At 30.1% G+C, this 23332-nt stretch overlaps 4 protein-coding genes across 6 annotated transcripts in view; 3 read left to right on the forward strand and 1 right to left on the reverse strand.

The window, feature by feature from the left end:
* Window positions 1-365: 365 nt before the first annotated feature.
* Window positions 366-2305, forward strand: LOC105145226 (vitellogenin-3). Its single transcript, XM_011054662.2, has 3 exons — window positions 366-522; window positions 772-1475; window positions 1857-2305. Exons 1-3 carry the CDS (start codon window positions 492-494, stop codon window positions 2097-2099), a joined length of 978 nt encoding a protein of 325 aa, XP_011052964.1. The 5' UTR covers window positions 366-491; the 3' UTR covers window positions 2100-2305.
* Window positions 2306-2325: 20 nt separating this feature from the next.
* LOC105145225 (hypothetical protein) lies at window positions 2326-4991 on the forward strand. 2 transcript variants are annotated; one of them, XM_087416524.1, is made up of 3 exons: window positions 2326-3125; window positions 3918-4531; window positions 4591-4991. In XM_087416524.1, exons 2-3 carry the CDS (start codon window positions 3980-3982, stop codon window positions 4828-4830), a joined length of 792 nt encoding a protein of 263 aa, XP_087272650.1. In that variant the 5' UTR covers window positions 2326-3125; window positions 3918-3979; the 3' UTR covers window positions 4831-4991. The 2 variants fall into 2 exon arrangements, with proteins under 2 accessions (XP_087272650.1, XP_011052963.1); XM_011054661.2 differs by having other exon boundaries at window positions 2326-3121.
* Window positions 4992-5397: 406 nt separating this feature from the next.
* On the forward strand, window positions 5398-7831 carry LOC105145224 (uncharacterized). The gene is made up of 3 exons (XM_011054660.2): window positions 5398-5556; window positions 6038-6696; window positions 6965-7831. Exons 1-3 carry the CDS (start codon window positions 5523-5525, stop codon window positions 7190-7192), a joined length of 921 nt encoding a protein of 306 aa, XP_011052962.1. The 5' UTR covers window positions 5398-5522; the 3' UTR covers window positions 7193-7831.
* Window positions 7832-7935: 104 nt separating this feature from the next.
* Fim (plastin-2 fimbrin) overlaps window positions 7936-23332 on the reverse strand; it is a 31694-nt gene continuing 16297 nt past the window's right edge. The window contains exons 1-4 of one of the 2 annotated variants that reach the window (XM_011054657.2): window positions 15687-15913; window positions 13397-13827; window positions 11824-13036; window positions 7936-11029 (exon numbers count right to left, since the gene is read on the reverse strand). In XM_011054657.2, the coding sequence (XP_011052959.1) occupies window positions 10832-11029; window positions 11824-13036; window positions 13397-13827; window positions 15687-15761 (1917 nt within the window). In that variant the 5' untranslated portion in view covers window positions 15762-15913 and the 3' untranslated portion in view covers window positions 7936-10831. Of the gene's footprint in view, window positions 11030-11823; window positions 13037-13396; window positions 13828-15686; window positions 15914-23332 lie in introns of those variants that run through there. The other variant, XM_011054659.2, reaches the window with a different exon arrangement.

Genomic DNA, 23332 nt, shown 5'->3' on the forward strand with positions numbered 1-23332 from the left:
ACATGTACATCTAGCGACTGGTTCAACAAGCCATCATATATTTTTCGTTTGATTTATCTCATTTGAGCTTTGTGTCATTATTTTACATAATTTTTGTATTTATTTTTGTATATAATTTTTCACGTTTTATTAAAAAATTACGAAAAAATATATTTTTTATGAGTATAAAAAATATAAATATAAATATATATTTTTATAAGTTATACATATGTAAAGTTATATGCAAACAGTAGTTAACAAACGCAGACAAATTTAGCAATTACATCTAAATCGCACTTGCAATGCGTGCCATATTATTAAAGTAGTTCTAAAGTACGAAAGCAATGTTCTTATCACATCCAATACGGAAGATATCTGCAGAATTTAAGCGGAAATGGTACTTCGTGACATTATTTTCAAGTAGATGACTATAAATTAAGACATTAAGGTCTTTCCTATAAAGAGAAGATGGATGATGGGCAGAAGCATCAGTTAAAGTGAGGATATCAGCTATGTTAGTGACGATTCTGCCATTTTTTCTAGGTACGTTTTAAAAATTTCTTTCGTCTATATCATTAATACAGACTTTATAGTAGAATAATATTTTTAAAATTCAATAATTCGTACCTCACAATCATATTTTACAACATTATTTTATTTATATCGATTTCGCTTACTTGTCAAAATAATGTTTTCATCTGATAAATAAAAATTAACTTTTTACTTCACTCTTTATCAATCATAATATCATATCTCTATCAATCTATTTAATTATGTTTTTGTATTATATAGTTGCAAATATTACTGTCCATCGGCAGTATGAACAAACAAAATGGGCGAGTCCGGAATACACGTACGACGTTCTCGTGAACACATCCCTGGCCAACATTGTTCAGGAAAATGATAATTTCTGCGCTATGATTGCCACCGAGCTTAAGTGTCGTCCTAAGGGAGACGACAGTCTCAGCTGCTATTTCCAGAACTCTTTAATCAAACGTCCCGATCCAAAAGACAATAGATGTTCGAACGCGAAGGATTTTGTGCCTACGAGATATAAATTCGTGGGCGATGAACCCTTCGAAATCAGATTCAATTCGAAGGGTATTGAAAATCTGGTGGTACACAGATCGATTCCTAGATGGAGGCTTGACATGATCAAGAGTATAGTCAGCCAATTGAATGTTGGTTTCGAGATACAGGAACGTCGTGATAGATTTACAATTATGGAAAATTCGACAGTGGGTCACTGCGAAGTTGACGTTAAGATCGTTCGTAATCCGGATTTCCGGGAAAATGACGATGATTCTATTGAGGAGACTGAGAAATTCGAGATCGGATTCATGCCATCGAACGTAGAACTCGAGAGTCCTTTAGTTATAGAAAGGCTCCAGGTGGAAAAAATCAGACAGCCGAAAAGATGCCCGCGAAGAATAATATATTTCTTTGGAAATGATGAGGATTATAGTCGCGGTGATAAGCAACTCTATATGGATATGGTATGATAAAGAAATTGTTTAAAGTTATTTAAATTGATTAATGAAAAGATACAATTCTTAATAATTTTCCAACGAAAGCAAAATTATTAATATATTGAAAACTTGATAAAAAGGTTTTGAAATAATCTATTTCTTATCAGTAGAATCTTTCAAAAGTTCGATTTCTCGTAATTAAATTTTATATATATATTAGGCAACTTTGCGCAACTAAGTTCTCGCTGTTATTTTGATTAAAATGCATCAAAATAACAGCGAGAACTTAGTTGCGCACCTAATATATATATATCACAAAACTTTGTTATTTTGTAACATACCAATTTTTTTACAATTACTGGCTTGGAGAATATTTTAAAATCGAAATGTGTCTTTCCCTTTTTTCAGACCACTTCCACCAGTCATATCACTATCTCAAAAGATAAATTTGTATCTTACACAATATCGGAGGGTGTAATGAAAACGGCAAATAAATCACGAATTATGCGTCCTTATCAAAAGATAAGCCTAAAATTGAAGCGAATAGATCTCATTGAAACTTTGAAAATTTCACTGCCAGAGATCCAAAATCCAGCCTCGACAAGTCTATTTGCTTTTTCAAATTTGCAAACTATTCCGGAAGACGAATAATTTGAAATATTTGTCGTGCCCCATGTTGAAGAAAATCCAGGAAACTGTTTCACAGATCTATATATGAAAGTTAGTGTTACAAATAATATATATATTCAATAATCTATTATTAATATTCAATATTTTGTAATGGAATTTCTGTTTATAAAATTTAACGTTATTTGAAAATACTAAAAATATACATATGTATATGATTTAAAGTAAAATTATATTATTTTATTTATAGTTTAGAAATTGTTAAATGCAATCGTAATAAAGGGTTGTTTAAAAATAATGCAGCTTGAAATTGGCATTAATTCTTTGAATATCTTCTTGGTAAGTGTTATCGCTCGCTGTATTGTCAGTGATTGTTCTCGCTACAATTCACATCCAGAGCGAACTAATTTGACTTCGTTTAAAGCTCGTGTGTAAAGAGACTTCTGCTTTTAATACAAACCTGCCTAAAAAATATTTGCTTCTATAAAATATAATTTACTTTCAACAAATTCACCTGATTTTCGCTTGACAAAATGTATTTGTCGAATAAATAATGACACAATATTACTTTACAATTATAATTATAAGAATAATCTAATAGTAAAAAGAACGCCTAATTTAATTTAAAGAACAAAATATCTTTGAAATTAATGTAAAATCTATTGGCACAATGTCATAAATACGCTTTAAGATCATGTAATAAAAATTTTCCATTTTCATAGAATTGATTACAGTACAATATTATTAAGTTCATAAACAAAATGGTTGAAATTAAAACGTTCTTTATATTATTATTTATATTATTATGTAATTATGTATGATCGTATATGTATATGAACGTGCATACGTCATATGCGGTCATAATATACGGCATCCTGGGGTTCACTATAGACGCAAGCGCTGTTGAATATTATGCTGTTAAATTATGAGCACGTTCTGATATAAAGGAGCGTACGAGTGTAAGAGGAGTAGTATCAACGTACGTGTAGAGTGTAGCAAGGCGCATTGTTGCGAGATGTACGCCAGCGTGATCCCGTACTTCCTAGGTCGGTAAGCCATTAACAAGTACAACTACTTGAATCCACGTGCTTACCATTCAATGTGTTGCATTCGTCTATCCAAACTTCCTAAAGAAAAAAAAAAAAAAACAAAGTAAAGCAAAATAAAAATAAATTATCAAGGAAATTGAAATATAATTATATATATCTAGATAGTTTTCGGTCACTAATTTTTTTAAAAACTCTGTAATTTGCTTTAAAGCTGTACTTTCTATTACACGTATACAAATTTAATTTGAGTCGTGACTATATATCGATTTCTGAATAGTTTAATTGAGAGAAGTTTCAAAAAATTTTCTTTAAGTTTGATTCAAATTTTAAAAGCAAAAAAGATCGGTTAAAAAGGGAGAGGGAGGAAGGGAAAGAGAGAGAGAGAGAGAGAGAGAGAGAATATTGTATATAATTAGAGATTTTAAGGGCTAGTTTCACCAACACCAGTTAAGCTTATCCGTCGATTAACTTCATCACCAGAATAGCCAACAGCAAGACTTAAAAATCTGTCTTCCTAACTTATTCTTGTTAGTAATAGTAAAAAAAAGTGTTGTGTGGAGGTAATAAATAAAACAAATGTAAATATATTTGATTATTTTTTACAAATACATACTTTCGAAATTAGATTAAAGATGATGAGTTTTCAGTTTAACGCGCAGTTGGCAATACATTAATCGGCGGATAAAGTAACTGACGTTGGTGAAACTGACCCTAAAAGTTACATTTACAAAAAATAAATCTTTTTAGTGAAAAATGCTAGTTATTAACATTAAATTTAATTAAATTTACTTAGCCGCCTACGTAATCATCAACGATACGTCGGAATGGACGTTCGGGCCGGAATACTCGTATGATATGAATATCACTTATGTAATAAAACCAGATCCCCACGATCATGTTCAAAAGATACAATTGATCTCTACAGTAAAATGTCGTCCTAAAACATCAGACACTATATTCTGCCATTTATATAATATTACGATATCGGAAATATTCGACAATTACAACATGACGCGGGAGGCACAAACGGAACAAATATTTGAGATTAAATTTAACGAGCACGGTGTGGAAGGCCTGGTGATCGAGCCGCCGTCTCGCATGGAAGTCGTAAACGTTCTTCGAAAGATCGCCACTCAGTTTAACGTGATTGTCGATCGGCGAAACATTGACACGTCGCAATTTATGGCCAGGGAGAACTCGACGATGGGCGATTGCGCGGCCGCGTACAAGATCATGCGTGAAGAAGCCGAGATTGACACGATCGAGGAAATAAATACTAATTTTCGGCTCAGGATATTGCCATTGATCGACGCGAAATCTGGGACGACTCTCTCGATCGAGAAATCTCGGATGGGATGTATTAATCCACCGCGATATGTCGATTTTTCAAGGGGAATCTTAGATATGGTATGTACGTGCGTATATCTGTGTACATATATAAATTTTTGCCTTGTACTTTTTTGCAGAGGAGATTTATTAGCAAAATACAGATCAATTCAAACAAATTCGAAACCTTCACTGAATTCGATGGAATAGTAAGATTTCCGACTGAAGAATCCGAAATGGGGACGTTATCGTTTAAAGAAATAATACAGATTAATCTAAACAGCATTGAACCTGCGCCAAATGAACTTCCGACTCTGTCCTACCCCGAACTGATAGATTTAAATACTAACAATGATATACCAAGCAATTTTATAAATTAAAACGACAATATATATCTATATATTGTCTCTGATAATATATATCTATATATTACGTTACATATTGCAGGCAAGCTATACAATTTGCTGGTATTAAATATTTAATCAAATTAAGATTATCAAACTGTAAACAGAATCAAATAAACAGTATCTTGTATATAAAATTAAGTTCTTCTTTTCGTCTTTGATCCCTTAACTCTTTTTATCCACGCTACCACTTCTAATCTACTAATTCGTTTTAACTAAAATTCTAGGGAGAAATTCTCTATATTTTCTGAAAAAAACTATAAGCTATCAATATTTTCAGAGGCAGGTTAATGAATAATTTATCCGATAAGTAACTATATATCATATAGTTTCGTCACAGAAATTTCATAAGAGGATAATATTTCCTGCAACGAATTTTGGACGAATACTCTCGCATAAAATTTTGAATTTAAGTAATACGTAAAATTTTAATTGCAACGCATAAAATTTTAATCTTGTCTAGGAAATATGCAATTGTAGCAAATCTGTTAAAGGTCAAAAGCAAGTGGATTACATTTCCACGAAGTCTTCTAATATAATTGGCGCTGATGCGTCGGGTGAATTAAAATGAATTACATAATAAGAATGTCCTTAACGATATAAAGGCAGTATAAAAGCGCTTTCAAGATTAAGAGTGGCGTCAAACCACGATTTATATATACGGTGATATGATCGTTGCAACATTTATACCATTCTTTTTAGGTAAGTCAACTGTTCATAAATTAACATATCATAAATTATATGTTTCTTTATAAATTTTATTTCTTCTCTTTCTTGAAATTAACTTTTAATACACACGATGATTTTTCGGACTTTTGTTACATGATAAATCGTTTGTGTTTCAAATTAATTTTCATTACTTTTATGAGTATAAAACAATTATTAAGTGATTCTTACATATACTTCGGAAAATATTTTTATAAAGTTGTATACTTAAAAAAAATAGGAAAAGATGGGACCATTTAATTAAATGTTTTTAGTTTCTAGAAAAAAAAGTGCGTAGGACACTAATGACCTAATTGTGTGTATAACGTTTAAAAAAGAATTTTTTTATAGTGTATGTCTTTCAATAAATAGATAATAAATGTTACAAATAAAATATAAAGCCGCGATAATTAATAATGATCTAACGATAAGAGTGATAATGTTTATAAATTGCCTCATAAAAATTTTAATTCTTTAGCCGTGCAACTTCCTATCGAGGATGGTGCGTGGCCATTTGGACCAGAGTACATCTTCACTGTTCACATGAACGTGACAGGGATACCGCAGTGTTCTCGTCCAGCATGCGGTAATCCGTCCGGCTATCGTATCACCTCTCGATTGCATTGCATTCCGAGGAATAATACTCTGAGCTGTAGTCTTAGGTACGTCGATGGCTTTGATTTTGGTATGATCGGTGAGGAAGACAATATCGTGAACCGACGCAAAAATATTACTGAAGCGCCTATCGAGTTATTTTTTGATGAGAAAGGCATCGAGAATATCATCACAAGCCAGCTGACGCGGACCTATGACCTCAACATCTTGAAGATGGTGGCTGAGCAGCTACATCCCGGCAACGATTTTAATGATATCGGGGATGGCACATTTGAGGGTGAAACCGCATCCACCATAGGCAGATGCAACGCCACCTTCGATGTGTATCATCAGTCTGGGGACGGAAATCCGAACGAAACAAGATTTCGATTAAAATTATTACCACCGAGATTGCATATGACTTCCACAGAGACTCTTATCATCAATAAACAGACGAATCTTAATCATTGCAGCTGCTACGCAGACAGTTACTTTCGCAAATATGGTGATACGGTTGTCTATCAACGCTTGCAAGCGGATTTAGTAAGTTATTTACGATAATATTGTGAATAGTCTGCTTATATCCAGATAACAAAGCGTCTAAAATCAGATCATAAAACGTTTTTTGCGTCTAAAAGATGCCTTAAAGACGTCTTGTGTCATAATTTTAGATTGTATCGTTTGGGTATGTTTTTTATTCACTTTTAACGAATTAAATTTATTTTTGTATCAATTTTTGGCTAATACTTCGTGCTCGAAAAGAAGCGTAAAATCAGAAATTATTCTTAATTTGTACGTGTCATTTTTTTAGGATATTATGATTAGTCATATGGAAATCAGTGAAACGAGTTTTAGTTCATCAACAACAAGGAAGGGTACATCGGTTTCAAACCACAAGACATATAATATAATCGAAATTACAAAAATAATCTTGGAAGACATTCAGCCTGCCACGAAAGAGCCGCCCGCGATCGTGAAACCGGGCGAGACCAAAATACTTGCTAATCATGACATAAAAAGTATTTCTACTTCCTATTAATAATAATTATTAAAAATACTAATGTTATGAATACAATTAAATTAATTCTAAAAGAAAATGATAAAAATCTTTAGAAATGCAAAAGCGCAAACTATTATAAAATGATAGATATTAAAATTTACTACACGTATATAAAGTCTTGTTTATAAAGTCTGACCGAAACTTTTGCCGAAATTGAATCGAAACACTCGGCTGTATGTCAATTTCAATCGAAACTGAAATCAAAATTAAAAAATAGGAATTCTATATGTAAACATGTCTATATATATCATATACTTTTTCTTCATAAATATCATAATTTATCTTTATTGAAACAATAATTAAGTTTCGGCCGAAATCGAATTGAAATATTGGTTTTATGTCAATTTTGGCTAAAGAATATAAGTACTTCTTCTTCATAAACATCATAATTTAATTATTGAAACAATAATTACACATATTAAAATTAATATTTATGAAGAAGAGCTATATGGTTTCAATCAAAACTGATACGTAATGAATGTTAGTTTCCAGTTTCGGTAAAAGTTCGGATCGGACTCTAATTATTTATATAATAAGAGAATAAAACAATGTAAAAAGTAAAAGCTTATTATAGAAATATGTATATATATATACAGTAATAAAATAGACACAAAATAATTCGATTTAATCAAATATTCTTAAAATTATTTCTTTAAAAGTTTAATTATGTATTATTGCTATTATAGTTAATAGTAATGCAATAAAACTTAGTAAATAGTAAATGCACATAGTAAATTTTTTTATTTATATTACGCATACATTAAATTATAACTAGAATGATGGACGCATGTTCACGTAAACACACAATATGGAATGTGCGTGTATGTGTGTGTATACACGCGTATGTGTCTATGTATGAAATATGTATACGTATACAATAATCATCATAATTGAGAATTATTCAATGATTGCGATACTTAATTCTAATTAGTCAAATTGCAAATGGCCCTTGAGAATTTTTGAATCGCGTGAACACACACAGAGCTAATATAAACGTGTTTCAAATTCGAATCACATTAAATTTCATTTTTGAGCTTTAATCCAATTTTTCTCGTATTTATAAGTGAATGCATTGTAATTATATCCATATCTATTTCGTATTCTCTTGGAATGATAATGCAACCTTGACATTAATGAATACTTTTAGGCAATGAATTTATTCACAAAAAACTAATTTGGAAAAGTATTTGTGCAAATCGCGATAACATGCATTGCACTTAATTCATTGTAGATAATTTCTCATATCTTCTAACATAATTATACTTAGCGTCCGTTATAATTAATAGTTGATTCGTCGTTAATCTAAATCAACTACACAATTGTAAATGCAAGAAGCATGCTAAATTTTTAATAAATCTCCAATACGCTTCCCTTACAGTAATTTTTAAAATATAATGCACAAAAATAATTACGCAATACAAATACAAATGGAGTTCGTCCCAAAATATTTCTGAGCTGAATATTATAATGCCTAAATAATATTTCGGTATGAATTTTTATATACATATTCAGTTCTATATAAATTTATACGGAAATATATAGTATTTATAAAAATGTATTTTTCAATGCTGAATTATAAATGATGTAAAAATAAATTATTCATATTTCTAGCTCAATCCAGCTCAGACCAATAAGGCCTTTTTGTTACTTATTGTGTGTTCATATTGCAGTCTTATTTCACATTGTTCGTTTCTAAAAAAACTTTAATCAATAATGAATCTTGCGACTAAACTTTCACTTGATTAGAAAAAGAGTAATAATTTTTTTAAAACAATTTCTGAATACAATTTCTATATACATCTATATACGCTGCGTGTAACAATAACACATTGCAAAGATACGCAAGCTCGAAAGAAATTTGCGTTTTTTAATTATTTCATTCGCAGATAACAATCACGAATATTGTTTTAGATTCATAAGTATGTTATGATTCGAATCGATTATAAATCTATTGTAAATATTGAATCATCAGAATTAGTTTTAAATTTCAATACTTATAATGGCACGATTACAATTACTTTTGTGCGTCAACATAATTATTATTCATTGTCGTCCATTCACAAAGTATACGATCAGTCGTCGACTAATACCTTTCACATATGCATTATGTCGAATATGTTAATGACGATAGAAGTTATTGCCACGCTAGTGAGAGAGCAGATTTCATAAGAAAAGTATCAAAAGGCCTTCTTCTTCCTATTTCAAGAATTAATTCTTGTTTAAAGCCAGACAAGATGTATAAAAAGTGATTCTCGATATTCTCGTGTATAGAAAGAAATATAAAGTATATAATTTGTACAGTCATTGTAAATTACGCTGGATATAAAATTCATTCATGCAATATTAATGTGCAAGAAAAATAGTCAATCAAAAAGTTTTAGACCGTTATGACTTATAACCTTCTGATTGAATACTGTGAATCACCGAGTGTATAAAATAACCATTTAAATAGATCACAAATCTCTTACATCTAGATTATCAAATAGGTATGTATGTATTTCGTGTTAAGTATATATTTATGACTGTACTATGTAATTTGAATGTTAAATTATTCTATGTAGCACGTATTTGCAAAACAAGATGATTTATCTACATAAAATGTATACAAAATAGTAGAAAACTTTAATTTCTTGACAAAAAAATTAATTAAAATTATTTTGTTTCTTTGAAGAATAATAAATAATTTTCGTGAAAATTATTATTTTGCAATAAATAATAATTTTAAGGTTCAATGATCAATGCTCTTGCTAACAGAATCAAAATTAAAATTTTTCTAAAAAATCTATTGTTGAAATGAATACCGGTATACCCTGTATATTCTGAATCTTTGAGTATGCGTTTTGAATATTTCTCAATGGTTTCTAGCATGTTTTCTATTTGTTTCACTTGAGTATTCGATGTAAAATCGATTTATACAAACCTGATGTGATATATGTAAATGTAAAAACGAATGATATGATTGCATAAACAATGAAGAAGGAGAATTCCACTTTGCACAGTAAGATATGATAAATCGCACATAGTAGAAAAGTATTTAGAATAAATAGTGCCGATTCAAGCGATTTACACATAATAATCTGTACTTTTCTTATTTTGTAAGTAAATACACTTTCTGGCACGAGAAATATCGACATTTTGATAAATCTTGAATACTTAGATCAAAGTTATTATCGCCATTTTATAATAGTCTACTTAAAAATTATTTTAAATTTGGAAATCTTGTATCGCACATACATTTAATTGACTATATAGACATATTCGTACGTTTTAATCAAAAAATATCCAAACTTTATAGTAATAATATAATTTCTTATACCAAATATAATCTTAACATTCCTTGTTATGTATTTCGTTATGTATTTTTTTGTTTTTAACAAACAGGGATCAAATGATATTTCGTCAGATTCCAAAGGAGTTCCCCTTCTCATTTCATGAATTTTTCCTAGCAGTAGTAATCCCTAATATTCTCTTCAAAACAAATTAACTTAATCTACGTATGTACAAATATTACGCTCATGGAAGAAGCGTGTGCGGCGCAATCCGATCAAAAGTTCTTGTATACAAAAGATAAACGGCACGCGTCAGGTGGAACAACACGGTGACGGATTGATGCCGACATTATTGGCCGTTATTTACGTTGTTCTGTTGATTTTTCACAGAGTCCATATTCGGCATGTAGTCCATCGCCATCAGGCAGGCAAATACCGTCATCACCATTTTTGGCTTCACCTCGGTAATATCTTCCGGTAACGCGTAGACACGCGCACCGCACTTTCGCGCCAAAGATATCGCGTACTTTGCATTGTCCAGATTCTCCTGTGCAACAAAAAAAAAACAATAGTTGTTGATTAGTCATGCCAACAATAAGGTGTCAAGAAGGATTGATTCATTTAAATTAGAATGTTCCACATTTTCGTGGAAACTTTCAGCTTTAAACTTCCGTGAGTAATATAGGAGAAAAATTTCCAATTTATTAAACATTAATTATAGATACGGTTAATACCTACAGGCATGGAGACAGATATTTGAAAATTAAAGGAAACAATTTGTGGGTATAAATTATTTGAATATGCTGGATAATTAGTAGAGACAAGTGTTTTTCTACTAACATATATGTAATGAGGGTTTGATTTGCTAAGAACTTTACAATTACAGATTATTTTTATCGATTAAAACAAAAATTTGAGATTGATTTGGATATATATTCATTAAATTTTACCAATACTATAAGTAATATAAGTCATAAAAGAATAAAAATCTGCAAAAGTTTTTGAGGTTTTATTTTGTTCTTTCAGAATATGATCAGTATCTCCTTTAAAATTAAAAAAAAAATTTGACAATATTTGATTCAAATTTATTAAAATTATTGTTGTGCAATTTAAAGTTTTGCAAGGTTTAATTAACTTGCATTATGAATTAAATTAGCCGACAAAGCTCGATATCAATATAACGTGAGACAAAGATAAATGAAGATAAAACATAGTATATACTACTTTTATAAGTACGATTAATCATACTTATAAAAGTAGTTATTATAACACAAATCACATTAACTTGGACATTAATTGAGAACACAAGCTCTCAAAAATCGAGAAAAGTGGAAATCTTACATGTTCAGTTCCACCCTCCTTAACGAGATTGTAATTAACCGAGCCGGGCTTGATTGCTTCGATGAGATCGAGGACGACTTTGCCATCTGCTATTGAATAATCCTGGAATCCTTTGATACTGCTTTTTCCAGCTGCCTGGAGTTTAGAATTCACCCATTGAATGATTTCTTTCTCTACAGTACTTCCCTGAGTTCCCGCTAGAGACGTCAGAATCGACAACGTATATGATCTCATCAACTGCCATATCAGAGCCAATGTTAAGGTTGCATTTCCATCGTTAATATCCTTTCCGGCGATGCCCACAAGCGAGAAGTTCATCTGTTTACCTAACTCGACAGCGTAATTGCAGTTCTCTAATGCCTCCATAAACTTTCGAAGTTTTGTGAATTTCTTGTGCACCTTATTCCAATTTACAGTGCCTGGCTTGATGATATCGTACAACTGAAAGATTACCAGTCCATCAGCAAGATCTGAGTAGAGCCAATTGACATGTGGCGATACGCCCATTGAGTTCATCCAATTTCTATAGGTCTTTTCCTCTCGCGTCTCCTCTAAAGATTCTAAACCTTCAATGTTACTTTTTGGCTTATCTAAGCCAGGGTAATTGTTAAACATATTCGCGACGAAGGCTAAATTGAGCTTATAAATGCCATTCACGACATCACTAGGTGTCACAAAACTACGACAACCCAATTTTGCGGCTTGTTGGAGCATAATCTCCGCCCTAGACATGTGATTCGGTTCCATCAAGGCTTCCAAAGTAACGCCAGCCGAGTTGGGTGCGATTTGTTTGATGAGATAAGTATAAATCTCAGAATCCGTAATGTCAGATTGGAAGTTATTGCACCGCCTGGCGATGCCAGCATTCTCCAAGTGATGGTTTACCCATCTGAGAAGAATGGCTTCCGGAGATAACTTCAACAAATCTTCGATTCGTTCACCTTCCTGCAGGAGAGTAGCTAAACCAGGGCAGTTCTCGAGAGTGATCTGGTTAAATAAGCCGATTCGGATGATCTGCCAGAGCAAACCTAGCACCAAATGGGGCGAACCTTTGGTGAGATCATGGGCATCGATGTTTATGATGTTGCAGCCAATAGCTTGCGCTGAAGACAGAGCTAGTGTCAAGTTTTCATGCTTCTTATACAACGTCAGATTTTTCTTGTTGATTGTACGCTCGTCAATGGTGTCCGGGCAAGAATGATTGATTATTTTACTGAAAAATAGGTGTAAAATTAATTTTTGATAGGTTAACTAATTTTAGAGTCATTTATCAATCGTAAAATAAATTGATAGAATTTCAATATTATTATATTTAAAAATTAATCGAAATTTATGGATGCTTGTTAGTTCCAGTTATATTTTTTATTACTTTTAATAACATTATTTATCAATTTAAATATTTAAAAAATAGATCTCAATAAAATTTTAGAATATAATTCGAAAATAAAAATAAATTTCATTATTCGATTTTTTAAATATATTAATAATAATATATTTAGGAAGGTTTATATTATGGAAATAATGACAAAAAGAGATAACGTAGAACTGGATAATAATAATACATTGTACACACCAGAGTAATATTCCATCCTTGACCTTATCATAGAGCGTCTTTCCTTCGGGATCGATAAGCAGCAGGTGCTTCAAATCGGGATCGTGCGACAAATTAGTGTTTATCCAATCGCTGAATGCTAGTTGTTCCTCGAGTCTGACAGAATGCGTAGTTCCTTCGCTGGATGCCTCGGAAATTCCACCCAAAGTCTCAAGATTCTCCTTTTTCGACACAACTTGCTTGAACGTGGAGCCCAATTCATTGGCTTTGAGTTCCTTGCAAAGCTTTTCAAACTCTTCGAAGGAGAGCCGACCTTTGTGCTCCAACCGCTGCTTATCATCGTATTCCTCGATCATCTGACGCACTTTGTAGCCCGGCATTTTGAAACCGCAAACGTCCAAAGCGTTTCGTAACTCGGTAACATCGATGAAACCATCTCCATTCGCGTCAATCTATCCGAGAAAAGAAATCATTAATCCTTTCATCGAAAATTCGATAAAATTGCATCATGAAATCATACAAAACATTTATCCTTTAAAAACTTTTTTTTTAATCTTCATTTATACTAATTTTTCGTATAGCTACTGCTGAGTGATGATAATATTAGATAATGTCTGATAAAATCAAACTTGCAGCAATACCATTCTTGATAACATTGTGCAATATATGACAGCAATTTTTTTCACAACGCGATTTCTGTCACGCAGAAAAGATATACATTTATTACAAAAGAGGATATTGTGTATATATAGATAATAAAATATAATTAATTTAAAATATAATTAATTTATTAATTAAGTTAAAAACTCATTAAGTATCAAATATCAACAAATTTCATAAAGTGAAATACTAAGGGATAATCACTATGTTACAACGATGCTTTTATTGCGTAAATTTATTATAAAAATGTTTAAAAACTTGCCAAATCTTACAAATGGTGCCATTCCGAAAAGATTTATTTGTTTTAACTATGAAAATAGAATATAAAATGGTGTACACGTCTATATGCAAAACAGTGTTATTATTCATAATTTAACTCTTTTTTTATTGCTAAACATTTATTTTTCATCAATTTTTAAAAATTATTAATTTGTAATTGTCATTAATTTTAAATAAAAACTTGAATGTGTTACAAATGCATCATTATTCACAATTAGACCCAAGAACCAGAACTGTGGATCATCAATTTCGTTATATATATTACGGTATGCATGCGCAAATCATTTTTATTATCCTTATGGGATGTAATAACGTCACCAAAAAGGATAAAGCATTTGGTGAATTGGTCCGCAATTAGTATATGAGGTCTAATTGTGGATAATTGCCATTACTTTATTTAATCCAAATTAAAACGTATAAAACGGCAATGAAATGGAATAAAATCATTCGTAATGTAATCTTTATGATCAATTATGACTATTAAATATTTTATTAATTGTTTGATATTGTTCTGGATAAAAATATAAATTTTTTTTTAAAGAGGAATCCACAATTAGTAGTTCTACCCTAGAATGAAATGAATGTGAATATCTTATTGATTTCAGAGAGTTTTTTAATATAGTAAATATAGTAAATTCATTAATTTTCTTTTACAAGAAACAGAAAGAGAAATATAAACTTTATATAATTTAAGATTTTAATTTATAAATTATACTCAAATAAATTAACAAGCACATTTATTCTTTTTCGAAGTTTTGTTGTTTAAATTAATTTAAATTTAATCATAACGAATAATACGAAACAATTTGCAAGATTATTTTAATTAGTTTTCGCATAATTATACGTCTACCGTTAAAATCCCATAAGAAATGAATTACACAAGAAATGCATCTACGCAATTCTCGTAAAGTCACAAGGCTTATCGCAAAAGTAATTCAGGTCATGAAAAATTCCGCTAGAAAATCCGCAAACATATCTATGCATCATTCGCAGACATTATAATTTTTACACGAGAACAATGAACATACGGTAACATAAATGTAAACGGTGTATTTCTGAGAAGATGATGGACTTGCATCGGAGTTACTCGACAGTTCTTTATGAGAAATGCTCCGAAAGTACCGTCGTATCGTCAGCTAATTAATATTTTATGTTTTTCGTAATATGTACAGAAAATCTAAGTCTCTGATGTCTCACTTCTTTTTCATTTTCATCACAAGATTGATCTAACAAAAAAATCTAAGAAAAAAATTTTTAAATTATCATTCTTTCCATCCATTTCTGTTTGAACATTTATCATATGAAATTTATCGGAGACATGTTAGAATCTTAACTAAAGAAATTAAAGAAAATGGAAGCTGAGTGTACTCACTAACTTAAATAGCTCTCGGAAATCCTTAAAGTACTCCAGCACGACGTCCCATCTTTTCATCTCACAAATTTCCATGTTGAGAAAAAATAGGTTTCGTTTCGTAGAAAAAGGATTAAATTGTTACGACAGACTAGAATATACTGAAACTGTCATCGAGGACTTATCAGTTTTTATCGATCGCGCAACGAAGTGGAACATAAGTAAAAAATCGAATAGAATACCCAGAAGTATCAATCAGTTTTGATAACATAATAACATTAAAAAATATTATCATGATCTTATCATAATTAATCAAGCAATTTGAAATAAAATATATCTCATACCTTAAAATTAAAAAACTTTTGCGAGAGAGTATTGTGTAAGTTGTTTTATTTTACACATTGAGAATTGTATTTGACTCTCATATTAGCTTTTCTTTCTAAGTAATATTTTTTAAATTTATGAGTCTTATTAATCTTTTATTTGTAATAAGATTTGTATTAAAGTATATTATAATAAAGTACATTATAATTATAATATATAAGCTAAAGAGAGTAATAAACTTCTATTCTATATTATAACTATAATATACTTTCTAATAATTAATTTTAATTATTAAACAACAAGCCAAGAAAAACTTACATATAAATATAAAACAATATTATAAAAAGTGTTGAAAAGAATGATTTTTATCGCTCTCATTTCATCTAATCAAATCAAACATCATTCATTACGAATTCCCTGAGGCGAGTTTCACGGTTTTCTGATTAAGCATCTTAAATTCTCTCTTTCTCTCTCTCTCTCTCTCTCTCTTTCTCTCTCATAACTATAATACATTAGTAACATAATTAAATACCCAAATTTTATCATGTTTTAACATCGATAATAGAATAAATGTTGAGAAATATTTACAAAACATACGGTTGGATGATTCAAAAAACATATCCAACTTTATATACGTTTGATTTAATGGAAATTCTGTGAAAATACTGTAAAAATCACAAAAAAAATATAATAATAAACATTTTTATGGAGTAGCGATAATAATTCTAGTGATACTTTATGACAAAAAGCAGATACGTTATTTAGTTTCATGCTTATCAAAGTACGTAAAATTATACCTATAAAAAATGCATCAAGTATCTATAATTTGTAATATATATATACATAAATTTTTTTATATTTAATATTAACACTCATTCTGTGTAATACAAAGAAGAAGAATTGAATAACAAAGTTAAGAAATGTGATGCATTTTCTTTTATGTTAATATAATAGCTATGCTTTTCATTTTCTCATAAAATTATCTTTCACTTCGTCACGGGAGCATGCAAAATGTGAAACGCAAGAAAGGTACTTCTTCGAAGTTTTTCCGTATACATAACGGACGTATCATCAATCTGCAAGCGAGAACTTGGCGACGGAAAAGGGAGTAAAAGTCTGCTAACTCAACATTTATTCTGTCGTAACGTTTCCTCGTGAAAATACATGCTTCCTGTCATTCTTTCGTTTTTCCGGCGAGTCACGATGCAACAAAATCATGCAATTTATGGACGCATTAGCCGAGAACGCGCGTCTTTCGCACAGTATCTATCACACAGTAGAATCCGAAAAACGAATAGCAAAATGAAAATCAATTGACCGTGAATGCGTGGAGTTTCGCTTGGAGTAATCTTCTTCCTACTTTTCCTCAACAGTAGGTATATTAAATCACAACGACGAGAGAAATAAAAAAACGTGCTATTATCAAAATTACTGTTATCACAATGATGAGAGAAATGATCGAGTTAAAAACATTAATAACACACGCTATTATTGAGATAATTCAGATTGAGTTAGAACAAACAATTACGAACAAACATTTACGGATAAACACTCCGGTGAAAAAATTTCGCTGAAATTATTCCACGTTTTGGAACATTTCAGCGAAATTGTTGAAAATTTACTGAATTTTTCAGCTAACATACTGAAAAATCGTTGAAACTGAACTAAAATTACTTTGAAATTTCTCTGAAATTTTGCTGAAATTTTGCTGAAATTTTGTCGAAAAATGTTTCAAAACATAGAATAATTTCAGCGAAATTTTTCTACCAGGATAAAATCATAAATGAGCGAGTTAATAACGAAGAGAAAAAATTGGTAAAATGTGTTTGTATGTATAGAATAATTTAATGGATTTAAATGATACATTTTACGAAAAAGTTTGATTATAATATGTGATAATACTTTTTTGCTTTTTCTGGCAATCCACGTATACTGCCTTCAGGCAAACACGTGTATAGTTTCAAGCAGCTGGCATATATAATGTACATCGTATTAAAGTGCACACCTGCCGTCGATAAAGTACTAAAGTGAACAAGTTTTTACTATGTTCGTATGATGACGTTATCATAATGTATGTATAATACTTTTCATTTTTCACAATGAATCAAATTGCGATAGTTAATAATCCTATTGGAATTTGAGAAAAAATTTTATATTGTAAGTAAAAGATTAACAGAGCGAAAACATTTGATAATTCGAAAAAAATATTCGAACGTCAAAGTTACTTTCTGATAAATAAACAAGTTTTTTAAAAAGACTACTTATCATATCTTCCCAGATACAGCACATAATATTCATAAAATATTTACAAAATATTTATATATAAATATTTGTAGGACTTATTTGAAATACTTTGTAAATATTTTTGTGATTTTAGATTACACAGATCATAAACATTTATTGTAAATATTATTGTAAAATATTTATTGTAAATGTTGTACTAAATGTGATGAAATGAATTTAATGAAAGTATTTAATAAGACACATTAGAATCCAAGTAAAAAATAGTTACTATAAATATTTATTTATATTTATCATAAATATTACATAAAATATTTAGTCTATATTTTAATCAATAAAGCTTTATATAAAATATGTCTAAAATATTATTGTATATAACATTTCAAAAAATGAATAGTAATAAATATTTATCATAAATATATGAGTTGTTTATCATAAACATAAAAATCTCCTTCTCTAATGATTATTTCTTTTTTCATAAAATATCATCACCATGAACCAATTTACATTTGAAAATATCAATATAAACTCTTTTTCTTTTGCGTGACGGCCTATGAAACTATTCATTAAACAAAATGCAGTCTCACGTTTTCCCTATATTAAATCCGACCAGATAACTCTTATATGAAGCGTACTTTTTTCTCAAAATATATCTATTTGGATAAAGTACAAAAAAAGCCGTTCACTCCATTATTCGGACGATACATTACGGTACACCCTGTAGAACCGGGACTCCCCCGGGGTCAGACTCTCTTTCTTCTTTCGCTTTTATTCTGGGAACTGGTTTTACCCGGCATCGCGTTGCACACTATGTCTCCGTCTCGCGGAAATCATGATTAAATTACCACGTGGAAAGAAAAGAAAAAATCAGTATAAAGCGGTGCGTCGCGTCGATACGCGTCGTTACGTTAATATACAATCACAAGATTAGGGCGAGTGCCTACGTTCATTGTGCGAAAACGAGTTATAATATTGGCCTTAATGTGCCGTAATAATAACAATGTATATATACTCCTCGGCACGTTATTCGAATGATGGCTTCATTGCGCGAGATAAATGATAAAGACGAAATGTTTTTAAATAAGATAACAAAGACGCGAGGCCAGTGAAAAGCGTCGTTGAGACGCGGACATTAATTATTATTAATTGGCTGATGCAATTTTCAACGGTCGTTTCTACCAACATTGCAAATATTTAAGCAATTATAACTTCGTTAAAATTACAGATATAGTTTTCCTGATATTTATCCTCGAGAGAAAATAGATTTGATCAGAACTGACGATCTTTATCTTATCTTCTTTATTTTTTTGTTAAACTTAGTGATGATTATCAACAAAATGATCTCAAAGTGTTGTCTATTGATAATTGATTTTTAACTGATTTTAAGAGACAGTAGACAATGTCTTATGAGAAATAATATTATTCGTAAGGTAATAATAATTAGATACGGTAAAATTTGCATGCGTTACTTCCACGTGGACATGTCTAAAAATGAATCAAACGACCATGACGAGTAAATGCAATTCTTCGAACGCCTCACAATCGACTATTCGATTTTCTCGCTTCCAAGGCAATCCTATCGCTACGTCATCTCAGGATTCCTCCTACGTATGCACATTGAATTCGAAAGGAAGATTACTACATCATTCGAAATTAATAGATAGACAATAAGATTGAAATCTTCCAAGGCTTCAATTTATAAATCCTAACTCTATACTATATATTGCATATTGAAAGAACAAATCTTTTCCATTTTTATAACAAAAATAAAAAATTGATATAAATACATTCCATAATTAAAATAAGCAATACAATATGTAAAAAATTGTTTTTGTCAGACAACTAATATTAATATGCACTTATTATTATATTATTAATACTACCAACAAAATCAGAAAAAAAAACACGTAAGGTTTACCTTAACGCCTTGCGGAATTTGTATGACCATCGCTGACGGAATGATTCCAAATCATTGCAATTAGTCATCACGGAAGAATATATGACTAAACAATATCTACTGATCAATAACAATATTAATTTGCTTCTTAAGTGAAATACCATGCGACCACTAAAGCCACTGAAGTAACAGTTATTTACTAAATAACGTGTTATCTCGCGCACATGAGAGATAACGATTAAACGTTATTAAAATATATGCGCACGAAAGTTAGCAGTTAAATTCTTTTTTTAAAACTGTAAGTCGTGAACTTTGATAATTAAAATTAACGAACAGTATAAATTTCTCGATAATATAATATTTTCCTCAATTTAATATTTAAATAAAAAGCAAAGTGAAAGAAAGTGTAAAATATGCTATTTAAATATTGTGTTCATTAATTATAAATTATTCTGTTCTCAGCGTTCGTTAATTAATAATTTCTCTATTACCTTAAATGCTTTCATGCATAATTATATTCCTCCTGTGGTGTTGAGAGGCAAGAGATTGTCTACATATATATATATATATATATATATATATATATGTATAAGTTCGTGACATTGACCTTGATCTCAATACTTTTTCGATAGCGTCATCGTTGTCGCAATTTCCAGAGGCTACTCACATGCTTGTTATTGTTATAAACTTACATATGAACACTATTCTTATATATGTACACTGTTCTTATATATAATTATCGCGAAACATACCTTACACTAATAATAAATAAATTGCTAATGCATCATATAACTGCATGTGACATAATTGCATAATCAAGGTACTGTAAAAAGATATCGATAAAGATATATGCTTCAAAGTAACAACGTATAAAATACTACTGCATCTTTATATGCAGAGCTCAATCTTATTTCCAATAAATTTATTTAAAATATATATTAAAATATATATTATTTTAATTAAAGAAAAAATTAAAAAGTATTTAGTATTTATTATTTTAAATAACTTCGTCTGACCTATTTCTTATTTAATACTTTAAATAAGTTTTTAGAACTTATTTTTTATTTTAAAAGCTTTATCAGTTTTTTGTATCGATTTTGTATTTTAAATAATTTTCTGGAATCTATTTTATATTTTTTATTTTAAATAAATTGTATCAGTTACCGATCCGTCGGGTAAAAGTGACGGTGAGTACTAAAGTGACGCGGTGTTTCTATCTGTCTGTTCTTGCGACGGTCACAATTCGCGAATTAGCGGAAATATCTCAAATATATAAATGTTTTGTTTTATCATTTTGTGCTCCAACGTTCGGATGTTCTTATTTGTTTATAGTTTATTTCTGACTTCTTAAAGCAACTTGTCTGTTCTAAGGTTGATGATTATCCGAGATAAAATATCCGATTAAAGCTCTTTCGAATCTGAATTTGTTTTAAACCGTTTAGATATCCGAACCGTTAAAGTTTAATGATTAAATCATTCGTTATTTGGATTTTGAACCTCTCATATCTTTCTCTATACATATACAGGATGTATATATACGTACAGAGTGGGTATGAGATATATGTACGAGAAAGCAAAAGAGGATGAGGACGCGAGAGAGAGAGAGAGAGAAAGAGAGAGAGAGAGAGAGAGAGAGAGAGAGGGGAGAAGGTGAAAATGTGAAAAAGGACGAGAAACAGTGAGACTGAGAAATAGAAAGAGCAAAAAGTGCAAAAAAAATGTTATATATTTATTTAGATTTATATATTAATATAGGCTATAATAAAGTATACTTAATTTAATTTTCAATATTCGGGTATAGAATTCGGATAATCATTATCTGGATATCCAGATACCCGAATATCTACAGATCCGGGCGAAACCGTCAACTCTATATCAAGTATAAAATAAAATATTTTAAATAAATTTTCGAAATCAACTTCTTCTTTCATAAAAAAATATAACCTTTGAAAACTTATTTAAAATAAAAAACAAGTTATTTTTATATTTTAAATAAAAGCTATTCTATTTTAAATAAATAGATGCATTTTCGGGCTCTATTTTTTATTTTATATTTTAAATAATTTCTTGTGATCTATCTCTTATTTAATATTTAAAATAAGTTCTTGGAACCTATTTTATATTTTTTATTTCAAATAAGTCGTATCAGTTATTTTACCAGAGTCTTATTTATATGTATGTCCTTGTAGTAAAAAAATATTTAAAAAGCATATCGGAGAGACAATTGTTTTGTTGTGACAGATCCTCTTTTGAGAACTTTATAATTTTAATCCGCGATGCATGTTATTAAAACATGTTTGCGATCATCGGGTCACGAATAATGTCTCACTGTAGAGTGAATAATTACACAACGTTGAAAGCTTTGTCCGCTTGATGGGCGCCACCAGGGAGTAGTAAAAAGTTTACGCAAGGCGCTTTGGTGTTAGTTCAAGTGGCGATAATTGAATGGCTTGGAGGGAAACAGTTCATAGGATATGCTCTCGTAGCTTTTGATAGTCTCTCGCATCGATTTACGTAACATGTATTTACATACGAAATATTTTAAGAGTAATTTTCGCGCCGCCAGTACTATATAACTAGATTTACGCGCGATTTAGGATTGTTTTGTTTTATTGTCACACGCGCGCGTGTACGAGCACTCGAATTGAGATACATGTGTGTATGTATACTGATCGAGGACCGGTTTATTATAATAAATAATTAAAATATTAAAAAAAAATTTAATGTCAATACGGAAAAATTTTGTAAAACCAGATGCAATAAAAAATAATTTTAGTATACAAATTGTATCGTAAAGAAACAGAGTAGGAATGCATATCTTATGATGTTTACATATGCAGCATAATGTGTGGTTTATATATGCAACATAATGTGGTTTCTAATTACTTATAATTATTTGGTAAAATAAATGGAAAATACAAATACGGAGGAAAGCGTATAAAATTTTATGACCAATTTAAATATTCCGCTACTGAGTTCATAAAACTTATATATATTGTTAAGTAAAAAGCTATTTATTTAACAGTGAATAAGTATGAGGAAACAGTGAAATTTTTACGATTGCAGGTCTAATCATAAATTAATTACCAGTAGTATGGGAAAAATGTAACAATATTATAAACAAATTCTAGCATAATTTTCATCGAATTCTCATTATTTATATATTCTTCTGTTTGTCTATTTTATTACTTTTTTCCATACCTAG

Source organism: Acromyrmex echinatior, unplaced genomic scaffold (assembly GCF_024713525.1).
Source record: "Acromyrmex echinatior isolate Ae372 unplaced genomic scaffold, ASM2471352v2 Scaffold27, whole genome shotgun sequence".
Classification (NCBI taxonomy): domain Eukaryota; kingdom Metazoa; phylum Arthropoda; class Insecta; order Hymenoptera; family Formicidae; genus Acromyrmex; species Acromyrmex echinatior.

Excerpts from the sequence above, each read along its gene's own strand:
- LOC105145226 (XM_011054662.2), top strand. The coding sequence starts at position 492 with ATGTTAGTGACGATTCTGCCATTTTTTCTAG. Across the intron at positions 523-771 it reads GATTCTGCCATTTTTTCTAG|TTGCAAATATTACTGTCCAT; the intron begins GTACGTTTTAAA and ends TGTATTATATAG. Across the intron at positions 1,476-1,856 it reads AGCAACTCTATATGGATATG|ACCACTTCCACCAGTCATAT; the intron begins GTATGATAAAGA and ends CCCTTTTTTCAG.
- LOC105145224 (XM_011054660.2), top strand. The coding sequence starts at position 5,523 with ATGATCGTTGCAACATTTATACCATTCTTTTTAG. Across the intron at positions 5,557-6,037 it reads ATTTATACCATTCTTTTTAG|CCGTGCAACTTCCTATCGAG; the intron begins GTAAGTCAACTG and ends TTAATTCTTTAG. Across the intron at positions 6,697-6,964 it reads AACGCTTGCAAGCGGATTTA|GATATTATGATTAGTCATAT; the intron begins GTAAGTTATTTA and ends TCATTTTTTTAG.
- LOC105145225 (XM_011054661.2), top strand. The coding sequence starts at position 3,091 with ATGTACGCCAGCGTGATCCCGTACTTCCTAG. Across the intron at positions 3,122-3,917 it reads CGTGATCCCGTACTTCCTAG|CCGCCTACGTAATCATCAAC; the intron begins GTCGGTAAGCCA and ends AAATTTACTTAG. Across the intron at positions 4,532-4,590 it reads CAAGGGGAATCTTAGATATG|AGGAGATTTATTAGCAAAAT; the intron begins GTATGTACGTGC and ends ACTTTTTTGCAG.